General features: G+C 59.5%; 2 protein-coding genes across 2 annotated transcripts; one reads left to right on the forward strand and one right to left on the reverse strand.

Moving 5' to 3' along the window:
• Positions 1 to 1,283: 1,283 nt before the first annotated feature.
• Positions 1,284 to 2,400, reverse strand: LOC135327183 (mid1-interacting protein 1-B-like). Its single transcript, XM_064505196.1, has 2 exons — positions 1,926 to 2,400; positions 1,284 to 1,612 (listed from the first exon to the last, which is right to left on the reverse strand). Exon 1 carries the CDS (start codon positions 2,333 to 2,335, stop codon positions 1,946 to 1,948), a length of 390 nt encoding a protein of 129 aa, XP_064361266.1. The 5' UTR covers positions 2,336 to 2,400; the 3' UTR covers positions 1,284 to 1,612; positions 1,926 to 1,945.
• A 9,729-nt stretch (positions 2,401 to 12,129) lies between these two features.
• LOC135327184 (mid1-interacting protein 1-B-like) lies at positions 12,130 to 13,332 on the forward strand. Its single transcript, XM_064505197.1, has 2 exons — positions 12,130 to 12,612; positions 12,997 to 13,332. Exon 1 carries the CDS (start codon positions 12,203 to 12,205, stop codon positions 12,590 to 12,592), a length of 390 nt encoding a protein of 129 aa, XP_064361267.1. The 5' UTR covers positions 12,130 to 12,202; the 3' UTR covers positions 12,593 to 12,612; positions 12,997 to 13,332.
• Positions 13,333 to 13,817: the final 485 nt, after the last annotated feature.

Consider the following 13,817-nt stretch of genomic DNA (forward strand, 5'->3'; position numbering starts at 1 on the left):
GGTGGGGCAACGGCCGGTCTGCGCGTCCCGACGTGGCCTCGCGGCTGTGTGGAAACAGGGCCCTATTTTGGGAAGGGCCTGCGGGTCGCGCGCCAGCAGCCCCGCGCACGCCGCTGCCGAGACGGGTCGGGCTGCGATGGGGATGGAGGGGCCGCAGCCGCCCTCGCGGGTCCATTTCTGCCCCTGCCTACACGGACCCGAGGCCTTGATGTGCAGGCAGGCCGGGTCCCCTGTGCCCCGGGGAGGATGTGGGGGGATCTGTGTGCCGAGCGTTGCCCGTGGAGGGGCGGGGGCCATGACGTGAAGCCCCTGGGGCAGCGCTGCTGCCTGCAGCCTGCGGCGGTTGAGGGGCAGGAGCTCAGCGCCCTTCCCCCGGGGTCTGGAGGAGATGGGGCTCCCGCAGAGGCCAGCACCCAGCCAGGCTCGCTGGCGGCCAAGCTCACCGCGTTTTGGCCACCCCGACACCAGCCTCGCCAAGGCCCCCGAGGCTTTTCGTCTCCTGCCTCCTCTCGCGGGAGCGGGGAGAAGCCCTTCTCCCGCCAGCCTCCCCTCAAGGCCTCTCCTCTCCGGGGATGTTCAGACCCCACAGGAAACGTCTGTGGTCTGTGCCCGCTCTGTGTGTGGACGTGGGGCGATGTGGGGCTCCCCACGGGCTGCGCAGAGCTGCAGGCCCTGCTGTGTCCCCTCCAGCCCCATTCCCGCAGCCCCAGCCCTCCCAGCCGCTGCGTCCCAGCCGCAGGAGGCCTTGCAGGAGGGAGAGGGCTGGCCAAACTGCCGCGGGGACGCCGGCAGAGGGGATGAGCTGCCCTGGCTGTGGATTCTCCAGGAAATGCCTGCTGTGGGAGCTGGACGCCTCACCCGCCTGCGGTGCTGAAACCCAGTGGTTTTGCCGAATCGCGCTGGTCCCCCCTCCCTTTCCCCAGCCGAGCGGAGCTCACCTGGCACCGGTGCCCGTGTCGGCGAGGCCCGGGATGGGACACAAGCCTGTGGGAGGCCAGGGAAGGGTGCCGGGACGGCTGCAGCAGGGAGTGGGTGATCCTGGGTGAGGTGGGCGCAAGGAAAGGTCCAGGCTCTGCTGCCAGTGCTGAAGCAGGGCCATGGCCACGGCAGCCACTTAGTGTGGCACTGGTACGGGAGCTCCCAGCCCAGGGCCAGCCCTGCCGGGATGGAGCAGGGTCTCGCCTGGGGCTGCTGCTGCTGGAAGAGCTGTTTCCCCCTTGCCTGACCCTGGGGAAGTCCGCAGGCTGGGCTTCAGCCTGAAGGAAAGCACCAACTCTCAGAAGCACTTTCAAGGCAATAGTTTTATTAGCAAGGAGTGGGGGAAACTCCCCTCAAAGTCCAGGTACCAGCTGGAGAAGGGGTTCAGCATTTACAAGGGACTGTGGGAGTTCTCAGTGCAATAGCGCAATGCAGTCACTGCATGCTGCTCTTTGAGAATAAAGAGGAATGTCTCGAGCCCTGGAGCTCTTCTGGTGGACCCCCACAAAGGCAGAAGATGTTTCTTCATACGGGGACAACAGGCGACGTGGTTCTCCCAGGGTCAAAACCCTCGCTGTTGTGCAGCACCAGCAGTCGGGGGTGAGCTGCCTGGGTGCCTGGAGGACGAGTTGGCCTGTGGGAAGAGGCAGAGATGATGTGTGACGGTGGCATCCTCTCCTTCGTGTCACCCACCCCGATTCTGCAAGGGCACCTGCCATAACCCCTAAGAGCCATGCAGGGTGTTTTTGTCCGTGCCTTGCCCAGTGAGAGACCTTCTCCCCAGCCCCAGCTCTATAAAATCAATCCTTCAGGATGGTCTGCGTTGATGGGAAGAGATGAATCCCCACTTCCAGCATAGAGGTCTCAGACTGCTGGCATTTGGAGGGATCACACCAGTGTTAAAGCTCCCTCTTGCCCAGTTACCCTGCATCTGCCTGAGCTCTTACCTTGGAGGCCGGGGTCAGGTTCACCAGCTGGGCTGCCCATCGCTGAGGTTGATCTGCTCGAGGATTTGGCTGTACCGCCGGGTGAGGGCGTTGGCGTCTCTGGTGAGGTGGGTGAGCACCTGCTGCAAGCCGTGGAGGTGGTGGGAGAGGCGCTCTTCCAGATCGGCGTCCGCTGCGTCGTCCGGGGCTTCGTGCGTGCTGGCGCTGGGCAGGCTCTGCTCGGTGGCGGCCCCCAGGCCTCTCTCCACCACGGGCTTGATGGACTTGAGGAGCTGGTAGCGCTCGTACAGGTCCTTCTGGTCGTCGGCAGCGGGGGCAGCGTCGTGGGGCTCCGGGAAGACCCCTCGGAGGAGGCTGGGAAACATGACCTCCTGCTCCATCTTCTGGGTGGCTGAGAAGTACTGCTCCATGGCCCAGCTCCTGCGGCTCCGGCAGTGCCTTTCTCGTCTCGGTGGGTGCCGTCTGCTCCCGCTGTGGCACAGGCAGGTCCTTTTATGCCCGGGGCAGCTGTCCGGGGTGGCCGTCCCTCCTCTCCTCCCAGCCAACGGCCATGCTGGATGGCGGCAGGGCCGGGGCTTGGCTGTGTCCCCGGCTGGAGCTCAGCCAAGGTGCAACCGGCCCTGGCTGAGCCTCTGCTTGGCCTTCACCCGACCTGGCTGGAGATTGTGGTGCGTTTCTGCACACAGATCAGGACATGACCATCAGGGGAGCTGCTGAAGGGCCCCCTCCCGGCCTGTCCTCCCTGTGCTGCTGCTGCTGCTGCTGGAGACGGTGGGGAAAGTGCGCTGAGCTCCTGCCCCCTCAACCATGGCAGCAATACTGCCCATGAGACACCCAAACCACATGAAAGCTTCATGCTGGATTTTGCAGCTGGACCCCTCAAACACTAACTGGGAGCACCAGCCACCAAAGGGGGTGGTGCTCCCTGAGCACGTGCCACCAAGTCCTCTGCAGAGAGGCCCCACAAGTCTGCCTTGCCTTGGGGCAGGTACAGAGCGTTTGGGCAGCAGGTGGAGAAGGGGACCCGTCTGCAGCCCCTGGAGGTCTCTCACAAAGCCCGAAGCAGTATTTCTTGTCCTGGGCTGGTAGAAGAGAGCTGTGCTGTGGTCGGAGCTATGGAGCAGCTGACACTGCAAACACCAGAGAGCTGGGACTGGCCTGAAAACATCCCTGTGTGCCAGGAAAGGGCCTCACCGGGCCCCCCAAGCTGCAGGAAGCCCCACACCCTGCAGGGGCAGATCTTGCTTCCTCAGAAGTTTATTGGGGGAGGAAAGGCTGAGAGGAGGGGTGGAGGCCCAGCCCTGCCACCAGAATCCCCCAGCGATGTTTGGGATGACCCTGGAGTCCTCTGCCTTGCAGTGAGGCCTGGCTTGGTTTAGGGAATTTTGGGTAGTGGGGGAAAGAGAGGAGGCGGTGGACTTGGCAGGGCTGAGGACAGACCCGGGAGAGGTGGTCCCCTTGTGAGCCCTGCCCTGGCCACCCCCCTTATTCAGGGCTGGCGTGGGGTGCCCGCAAGGTCCCCTTTTGGCAACTGACCTGCGTAACAACCCCTGCTGAGAGGAGAAGGTGACTCTAAACAGTGCGTGTGGTTGTATCAAACACAGAAAACTGTCTGGAAGGTGTCTTCCCCAAACGGGTTGCATTAGGAAGGCAGATGACCATGAGGCCTCAGCCAGAGATGTTACAGAGGCAGATGACCATCATCTGGATTAAACAGTAAGGAGGGAATTGCAAAGAAAGAAGGAGTCAGCCTGAAAAGAAGCCTAGGAGAAGCATGAAAATTCCCAGCAGTCGGGAGAGACCTTGGAGCGGAGAGAGCAGTAGGCAAAACCCATTTGACACTAAAAGAAGTAACCGTGTCACCATCAAAGGCTCTGTCTTGATCAGATGGAGCATCCTCCCTGTCATAACCTTGCATCCAGCTCGTGGGGTGATATGCGTGTGTGTGTGTGGTTAGACCTCGTTCGGGATCGGTTATAGACGGGTGTTTGGAAATTGGTAGCTATTTAACATTTGGGGTCTAGTACTGTGGCTTCTCTGTATTCCTGATGCTGATCCTGCATGTGTAGCTCCCTGATTGCTCATTAGTTTTGTGTTGTTAATAGATAACTGCGCTGCAGATTTGTTTGAAGTATGTGAGCGGGACATTTTTTTCCCCTGTGGCAGCTGGCAATGCTGATAGGGCCTAGAGAGACGCTGTTGCAGGGCAGAGCCCAGCTTCCCCCGCCATGCCTGGAGAGGGCCTGTGCTGCCCCGTCCTTGCTCTTTTGTCGGGGACCTTTGTTGGTTCTTCCAGGAGAGAGATCAGGCTGGGAACATCTCGCATCTCTTATCAGTCATGCTGAAGAGTGGTGGCGAGCAGCGAGGGATCACTGGGGTTTGATACTTCCCCAGGGACACCATGATGCAATGTCTTGCGGTTGGATCAGAATCTTTCCATGGAAGAGCCCAGGCCTGGGGCCAACCGGCGAGACAGCAGCTTTGCAGAAAAGGACCTGGGGATCCTGGTGGACTGAAAGTTGTCCACATGTCATCAGTGGGTCCTTGCTGCAAGGAAGCACAACTGCCTGCAAGGCAGTGTTAGCGAGAGCGGAGCCAGGAGGTGCAGGGCAGTGATTCTTCCCCTCTTTTAGCTGTTTGTAAGACCCCATCTGGGCCTGGTTCGGTGCAGGTCTGCCACAGCCCCAGGGGCACCTCAGCAGAGCTGAGGACAGGCTCAGGAAGGGGAGCCGCAATGTGAACCTGCCCCACGCCAACGTTTTGGATGGGGCTGGCCATACTGGTTGTGCCTGGAGAGACTCCGTTGCAGAGCCGAGCCCAGCATCCCCCGCCATGCCCGGAGAGGGCCTGATCTGCCCTGTCTCCCTGCTCTTTCTGCCAAGGACCTTTGGTCGTTGTCCCCGGTCACAGACAATCTCTGGAACATCTCGCCTCTCTTATCAGTCATGTTCAACAGTGGTGGCGAGCAGCAGCGGGTCATCAGGCTTGATCCTTCCCTGGGGCAGCATGAGCCTCCCTTGCTGCCAGGGTTGAAGCCCAGGCCAAGAGCCATTGCGGAGTGAGCACAGGCCTTCCTTGCTCTGGCTGATGCCCTCCCCAGGGCGCCGAGTCTCCAGCCATCGCAGATCCTCTCTTCCATTGCCAGCGAGGTAAATGAGCAGAGCCCATGGACTTCACCTCCTCTGTGGTCCTCCCTGGGAGCACTTAAAAGTGACTTCCCTCCGTTTCTCGCAGTCCAGGCAAAGTCTGGCTCTACCATGGCCAAGGGAACAGATGGGCTTCAAAGGCAGATTGGAGACAGCCATGTCCATCTTCCTGCTCCACTTCTCCCCTAGCCTGTGTCCTCTCGTCCCTTCTTTGTGAGCAGTTGCAATAGGGAGGGCTTAAGTGTCTCCCAGTGCCTGCTCCCTCTTGTGCTCCACTTTTTTTCTGGGTGAAGACAGCAGCCCAGCAGCTTGTCAGGGTTGAGACAGAGACATGTTCTGAAATCCTTCCCTTGCCTGGCAGGAGTGGTGTTTGTCCACATTTTGGGTGACCGGTCCTCGTTCCTCTGCCCGGGCAAAGGCAAACCACGAGCCAAGGGTGGTGCAGTGCAGGCAGTGCCCTCGCTGACGGCTCACGGTGCCGCGGAGCCTGAGCAGAGCCGAGTGCTGGCCGCGGGCTCCACAACAACCGCGGCCCTGGCGAGCGATGAGCCAGATGCAGGGCCCGTGCAGGGATCCCAGTGAGGAGCAGAAGGCGACAGGGCCAGCGACAGGTCTGGAGACCAGCACAGCTGTGACGTAGCTCAGGCAGGGACGGGGGGCCAGGGCTGAGCTGAAAGGGGGTTTGCAGCCCGTGGGTCTGGGGGGGGCCTGGGGGAGCTTGGTCAGGGCCATTAGAGGCCGTTGGTGCCCCAAAGGCTGTGACAGCAGCTTTCATCACCATTGCAGCTGGTCACAGGCCCTTCCTTTCCAGACATGCAGGTGTTTGGCTTTTGGATTCCTTCAGCCTGGATTAAACCAAAGAAGGAGATGCCTAGGGAAGAATAATGACCAGAAGGAGCCATAGATAATAAATTGTGAGAGCGCTGTATTGTGCATCTTCAAGAGCTCAGTCTGAGCTGATATTGCTTTTCTCAGTCTGAGAGAACAAGATCAGCTTTGTCCAGGGAAGCTCCGTGTCAGAAAATTGGACTGAAAGTTGGAATTCCTCTGCCCAGAGACAGGCTGACCAATGCAGAACACCTCCTGCTTTTATTTGTTTTAAAGCAGTTTCATATTAGTGATGAGACGACTGGAGAGGCCCTTTGCCCGGAGCAGTGTTGCAGCAGCACTGGGCAGTGCTTGTGCTGAGCTCCCCCGGAAGGTGCAACGAGATCCTCCGTTCTCTGCAGCTGACTACCTGAAATTTGGATGAGCCCCATCCTTCCCAGCCTGTCCACCTGGTAGAGTTCTTTACCAACTGCAGTTTGGTAGTCAGATTCCTTGTGGTCTAATTGCATGGAAATGTCACCACACACATGTTTTCACGGTAATATTTGTCGTATGTTATTTGTAAGGAATTATCTCTCTGAGGTTCTCTTTTTAGGAATCTACTTTTGCATCTAGATCTTTGGGATACTTGCTTTTGTGGCAGGTCCCTGGACTCCTTTTGGTTTGCAGTGTGTATGTGAAAGGATGTCCGTTCTTGACCTTCTAGCCTTCTCTTTGGTCATGAAGCCTCTCCAGGGCTTCCAACCCTATAGGCAGAGGGAGGAACTGCCAGCAGGTCTCCCAGGGGACTGTCCTTGCCGACAGTGCGGTATGACCCCCTCAGCCATGTTGCGTCTCCCTCCTCTCATTATGCAACTCCTGGTGCACAAATCCTCCTGTGAAGCACGGTTTCGTCACAACTAGGCCAGTGGTGGCAGCAGTTAGCAGCAGCCAGGGAGGAATTTGGAAAAAAAAACATTGTCAGTGAGCTGCAGTCTTGGCTTCAGCATTGCCTGAGAACCACACATCTAATTATTATAATATATATATTTTATATATGTATATATAAATAAAATTAAGCTAACTGGAGGCTAACCTGATGGAAAGCAGATCTGCAGAGAAGGACCTGTTGGTCCTGGTAGACAGCGAGTTGACCATGGGCCAGCAATGAGCCCTCACAGCAAGGAAGGACCATGGTTCCCCAGGCTGCGTTAGGAAGGGCATTGCCAGCAGGTCGATGGAGGTGATCCTCCCCCTCTGCTCAGCTCTGGTGAGGCCACATCTGGAGGTGTCCAGTTCTGGGCTCCCCAGTAGTGCAGTGAGTCCAACAAAGGGCCACTAAGATGAAGGGACTGGAGCATCTCTCCTACGAGGAAAGGCTGAGAGAGCTGGGCCTGTTCAGCCTGGAGAAGGGAAGGCTGAGGGGGGATCTTATCAATGTGTATAAATGTCTGAAGGGAGGGTGTGAAGAGGATGGGGCCAGACTCTTCTCAGTGGTGCTCAGCGATAGGACGAGAGGCAACGGTCACAACCTGAAACACAGGCAGGTCCATCTGAACATGAGGAAAAGCTTCTTTCCTGTGAGGGTGACTGAGCCCTGGAACAGGTTGTCCAGGGGGGTTGTGGAGTCTCCATCCTTGGAGATATTCAAAAGCCACCTGGACACAATCCTGGGCAACATGCTCTAGGTGACCCTGCTTGAGCAGGGTGTTTGGAGTAGATGATCTCCAGAGGTCCCTTCCAACCTCAACCATTCTGTGATTCTGTAGTAGTATGTGACCACGAGCAAACACCAGAAGTAGCCCATTTCCGAGGGCTCTCCCCCGGCCGTGGGGCATGCTGGGGAAGGACAACCTGACACAGTGATCAGGAAAGTCTTGCAGGCTGGGGCACTGAGCTGTCTGCGCACAGGACACGATGTGGCACCTGGGGAGCAGTGGGGCTCAGGGCTTCCCACTGCGCCTGGGGATGTGGGCGAGCTTGGCCAAGGCCTGACACTGGTCTCCACATGGACCCTGCAAGCCAGATGATTTGACAACAGAGAGGCCCATGGGCGCAGGGAGGGCTGAACCTGGAAAGTCCCCCCTGAACCTGATTTTCTGCCCTCCCCTCTGCAAGGAAGCAGCCCGCACGTGGGGTGGCCACACTGCCTCCCTTGCCCCAAAGCTCCCTGTCCATGCCCACACAGTCGATCCCACCCACAACACTTTGGGGACCCCACCACCGTGTCCCGGCAGGGTCTGGGGGAGCCGCTGCTGCCCTGCAGCCTAGAGATGCTCCTGTGGGTCCAGCCCGGACATGTTGTGGGGCCCTGGTGCATCCAAGCTCCCGACAGCTGGGGCATCGGCCCGGCCGCGGGGATGGCGTCAGCCCGCCCCCGTCACCGGGGCAGAGGCCAAGGTGGGGAAACGGCCGGGTCTGCCTGTCCCGACGTGGCCGTGCAGCTGTGTGGCAATAGGGCCCTATTTTGGGAATGTCCCACAGGCCCCTTTGGCCTTTCGCTGCCCTGGCAGTGGGCAGCGCTCCCCGACATCGCACCACGTGTGCATCCACGCTGCCGGCAGCCCTGCGAGGGTCCAGCTGCGCGGCACCGGCCAAAAGCGGGCGCTGGGCTCTGCCCTCTCCCACCCGCACCAGCCTGCCCTGCCTGCACCGGGCACCCGCTGCCCTCGGCGCTGCCTGCTGTGGGAGCCCCGTGGAGGCACCGGCCCTGCCGGCTGCAGACGCAGGAGCACGCCCCACGCACGGCCAGCCCCAGCGTCCCCCTCCCCACCTCGCAGACCCCAAATCACCACGGGCACAAGGGCGCTCGTGCCCCCCACTGCCGACACGTCTGCTGCTGAGAGCTGAGTGCGTTCAAGGGCCCGGCAGCACTCAGGGTCCAGCCACTCCCTCTGTTGGGGCTGTCCAGGCTTGCCAGGAGCCCTCGACTCCCTGGATTTCCCTAGCGTGGTTGTGGGGCTGCTTGTAAGAGTTGCTGAGGGAGCAGAGGGGATTAAGTGATCAAGATATTTGCAAAGTTCTGCTGAAACAACTGCTGAGAGCAGTGTCAGTCCCCCGGTTTCCCGGAGACAGGGAAGGAAACCGCCTGTGTGCAGTGCTTGGTGCCCTACGGCTGTCCCAGGCGGAAAAGCAGCGGTGAAGTAACGACACACACAGGCTTTTGGGCAGGAGTCGTGCTAGGAAACATTCCCAGACGTTGCTCAAAGCAGACAGCTGCCCTGGGTGCAGGCTGCAGCAACAGCATTGCGAAGGAACCGGGGCAGAAGCCCTCTCCCACGGTGCTTGGAGAAATCCAGCGTCCCACATTGCAGACCTGAAGGAATAAGGTGAGAGGAGTCCAGGAGCTGGATGCCTCCTCCACATGCTGCTGGCAAAACCCAGAGAGGCATCCCATGCCCCAACCTAGCCCCGGGTCAACCTCCCCAGGGAGAGGCCAGCACCAGGCACTGCGGCGAGATGTCTGGTGAGGACACCTCATGTTCTGGGGACTCACGGCTCTGAGCCCTGTCCTTAGGACAGACTGGCCTGGCTTTCATCTGCCTAACTTCCCATGGAGAAAGACCTGGTGAGTGCCTGACCAGACTCACAGATCACAGGGCAGCTGTGTTGGAAGATACTGCTGGAGATCATCTACTCCAAACCCCCTGCTCAAGCAGGGTCACCTAGAGCACGTTGCCCAGGAGCCTGACCAGTTGCATTGTGAATATCTCCAAGGATGGACACTCCACAACCTCTCTGGGCAAGCTGGTACAGTGCTCAGTCACCCTCACAGGAAAGAAGCTTTTCCTCATGTTCAGACGGACCTGCCTGTGTTTCAGGTTGTGACCACTGCCTCTCATCCTATCGCTGAGCACCACTGAGAAGAGTCTGGCCCCATCCTCTTCACATCCTCCCTTCAGACATTTATACACATTGATAAGATCCCCCCTCAGCCTTCCCTTCTCCAGGCTGAACAGGCCCAGCTCTCTCAGCCTTTCCTCGTAGGAGAGATGCTCCAGTCCCTTCTTCATCTTAGGAGCCCTTTGCTGGACTCACTCCAGCAGCTCCATGTCTCTCTTGCATTGGCAGGCCCAGCACTGGACATGGTACTCCAGGTGTGGTCCCACCATGGGAAGGATTACTTCCCTCAACCTGCTGGTAACGCTCCTCCTAATGTAGCCCAGGATACTACTGGCCTTCATTGCCACAAGAGCACATCGCTGGCTCATGGTCAACTTGTTGTGTGCCAGGACGAGGAATAGTGCAAGAAATGCACCCCAAAAAGGAGGACTGTTGGTCAAGGGCTGGTTTCAAGTGCTCCTTGGCAGTGTCTCCGTGTGGGATGGTGGTCATGTCTCACCTTGGCCTTCTTGCACTTGCTTCTTTGGCTAAATCCACCACCCCACCCCACCCTGCAGGTGCCTGGGGAATTACATTTGGCCCTGGTGATGGGTCTGTGCATGTGGAAATGGGGCATGTTGGGATGTACCAGACATTACAGCTCTGTGCAGCACTCAGAGAGTCCTGAGTCAATCCTATGGATGTGGATGAGCTAACACAGAGATTCCTGAAATAAAAGGATGCCCAGGAGAAATGAGTCCTTGCATGATGGAAATGGGATCTGTTCCACCTCAGCTCTCCAGGGACCATCCCTGAATCACCATAGCTGGACATCCAGAAGAGCTGGGAGCATCCAGGAAGAGTCAAGGCCTCCCGGCAAGCCCTGGGGCCCCTGACAGAGGGAATGGCCGGAGCCCAAGTGCTGGTGGGGCCAGACACAGGCTGAGGCAGGTGCCGGGCCCTGAGCCCACTCAGCTCTCAGCAGCAGACGTGTCGGCAGTGGGGGGCACGAGCGCCCTTGTGCCCGTGGTGATTTGGGGTCTGCGAGGTGGGGAGGGGGACGCTGGGGCTGGCCGTGCGTGGGGCGTGCTCCTGCGTCTGCAGCCGGCAGGGCCGGTGCCTCCACGGGGCTCCCACAGCAGGCAGCGCCGAGGGCAGCGGGTGCCCGGTGCAGGCAGGGCAGGCTGGTGCGGGTGGGAGAGGGCAGAGCCCAGCGCCCGCTTTTGGCCGGTGCCGCGCAGCTGGACCCTCGCAGGGCTGCCGGCAGCGTGGATGCACACGTGGTGCGATGTCGGGGAGCGCTGCCCACTGCCAGGGCAGCGAAGGGCCAAAGGGGCCTGTGGGACATTCCCAAAATAGGGCCCTATTGCCACACAGCTGCACGGCCACGTCGGGACAGGCAGACCCGGCCGTTTCCCCACCTTGGCCTCTGCCCCGGTGACGGGGGCGGGCTGACGCCATCCCCGCGGCCGGGCCGATGCCCCAGCTGTCGGGAGCTTGGATGCGCTGGGGCGAGGGAGGCAGTGTGGCCACCCCATGTGAGGGCTGCTTCCTTGCAGAGGGGAGGGCAGAAAATCAGCTTCAAGGAAGAGTTTCCAGGTCGAGCCCTCCCTGGGCCGCTCCATCGCCAAACCAGCCGGCTCTCAGAGGCCTGTGATGTGCCCTGGCCCAGCTCTCCCGTGTCCCCAGGTGCAGCAGGAAGCCTTGGGCCATGCTGCTCCCCGGGTGCCACGTCGTCCCCCCCATGTGCAGACAGCTCAGTGCCCCAAACTGCAAGACATTCTCCATCACGGTGTCAGGTGGTCCTTCTCCAGCATGCCCCACGGCTGGGGGAGAGCTCTCGGAAATGGGCTATTTCTGGGGTTTATCGTGGTCACACACTAATCAGATGGCCTGGTTCTCAGGCAATGCCCAACCCAACGCTGCAGCTCCCTGACAGAGGGTTCTTTCCAAATTCCTTCTTGGCTGCTGCTGACTGCCACCACCTCTGAGCTGGTTGTGATGAAATGGTGTGTCACAATTTCCCAGGAGGATTCGTGTACATAAGGAGGGAGCATAATTCTCAGGAGGATTTGTTGCATAAGGAGAGAAAAGAGACATTCCATGGTTGAGGGGGCAGGAGCTCAGCACGCTTTCCCCACCGTCTCCAGCAGCAGCAGCAGCAGCACAGGGAGGACAGGCCGGGAGGGGGCCCTTCAGCAGCTCCCCTCGTGGCCACATCCTGATCTGTGTGCGGAAACGCACCACGATCTCCAGCCAGGTCGGGTGAAGGCCAAGCAGAGGCTCAGCCAGGGCCGGTTGCACCATGGCTGAGCTCCAGCCGGGGACACAGCCAAGTCCCGGCCCTGCCGCCATCCAGCATGGCCGTTGGCTGGGAGGAGAGGAGGGACGGCCACCCCGGACAGCTGCCCCGGGCATAAAAGGACCTGCCTGTGCCACAGCGGGAGCAGACGGCACCCACCGAGACGAGAAAGGCACTGCCGGAGCCGCAGGAGCTGGGCCATGGAGCAGTACTTCTCAGCCACCCAGAAGATGGAGCAGGAGGTCATGTTTCCCAGCCTCCTCCGAGGGGTCTTCCCGGAGCCCCACGACGCTGCCCCCGCTGCCGACGACCAGAAGGACCTGTACGAGCGCTACCAGCTCCTCAAGTCCATCAAGCCCGTGGTGGAGAGAGGCCTGGGGGCCGCCACCGAGCACAGCCTGCCCAGCGCCAGCACGCACGAAGCCCCGGACGACGCAGCGGACGCCGATCTGGAAGAGCGCCTCTCCCACCACCTCCACGGCTTGCAGCAGGTGCTCACCCACCTCACCAGAGACGCCAACGCCCTCACCCGGCGGTACAGCCAAATCCTCGAGCAGATCAACCTCAGCGATGGGCAGCCCAGCTGGTGAACCTGACCCCGGCCTCCAAGGTAAGAGCTCAGGCAGACACAGAGCCCACGGGGACCGGGCAAGGTAGAGCCAGTGTCCCCGGGCAGCTCCTCAATAACCCAGCAGTTGGGAGTTCCTTGGGGTTTGCCTTCAAATTGGGGTCATAGCCCCAAATGCCAGTAGATGTAGACGTAGACGTAGATGTAGATCCTGGGGATGGGCATTCACCTCTTCCCTTCAAGGTGGAGAATCCTGCTGTATACCTTGTATTGCAGTAAGGGCTGAGGGACAAGATCTTTCACTGCCAAGGCAGAGACTGAAGCGTCTTGTGAGGGTGTCTGGGGTTTTGGCAGATGCAGAATCGGTGTGGCTGTCATGGAGGAGAGGCTCCCACCATCGCGCGTCATCTCTGCCTCTTCCCACAGGCCAACTCACCCAACATGCACCAAGGCAGCTGATCTCTGAGCTGGTCCTGTACTTCCAACAACAGGGATCAGGAGCACCGGAGAACCACGTCGTGTGTTGTCCTCCTATGAAGAATCTACACTGTGAGATCCCTCAGAAAAGACTTCTTCCACTGGTCCATTGCCCAAGATACGCCTCTTTATTCTCAAAGAGCAGCATGCAGATGACTGCATTGCGCTGTTGCACTGAGAACTCCCACAGTCCCTTGTAAATGCTGAACCCCTTCTCCAGCTGGTACCTGGACTTTGAGGGGAGTTTCCCCACTCCTTGCTAATAAAACTATTGCCTTGAAAGTGTTTCTGAGTGCTGGTGCTTTCCTCCAGGCTGAAGCCCTGCCCAAAGCCTCCCTCAAGTTTAGCAAAAGGCAAAACAGCTCTTCCAGCAGCAGCAGCCCCAGGAGAGACCCTGCTCCATCCCGGCAGGGCTGGCCCTGGGCTGGGAGCTCCCGTAGCAGCAGAGGTGTTATGGGACAGGGTTATGAGACAGGGGAAGGGAACCCACCCTTCGCATTGCCCTGCTACCAGCCAGGTCCTGCAGCCTGAAAAGCAGGGCCAAGCTGATGATGCACACAGAGTCCATGTGCTTTTGGCACTCAGGAAAATAATTGCAGATATTGTGCTAAGCAAAAAGCTCTCCCGGAGCGAAGGCTGCAAGCAGGGGAAAGCCATCGCCCTGGGGGAACACAGGCCACACGCGCTTCCCAGGGATACTTTGAGAAAACCTGTGTCAATAACAGGGAATTCAAGGGAGAAAGAAACATTGATGGCAAAAGCAGCAAAAG

This window comes from Dromaius novaehollandiae, chromosome 1 (assembly GCF_036370855.1).
Source record: "Dromaius novaehollandiae isolate bDroNov1 chromosome 1, bDroNov1.hap1, whole genome shotgun sequence".
In the NCBI taxonomy this organism is placed as follows: domain Eukaryota; kingdom Metazoa; phylum Chordata; class Aves; order Casuariiformes; family Dromaiidae; genus Dromaius; species Dromaius novaehollandiae.

Coding starts and splice junctions, on each gene's coding strand:
- LOC135327183 (XM_064505196.1), bottom strand. CDS start 2,335: ATGGAGCAGTACTTCTCAGCCACCCAGAAGATGGAGCAGGAGGTCATG.
- LOC135327184 (XM_064505197.1), top strand. CDS start 12,203: ATGGAGCAGTACTTCTCAGCCACCCAGAAGATGGAGCAGGAGGTCATG.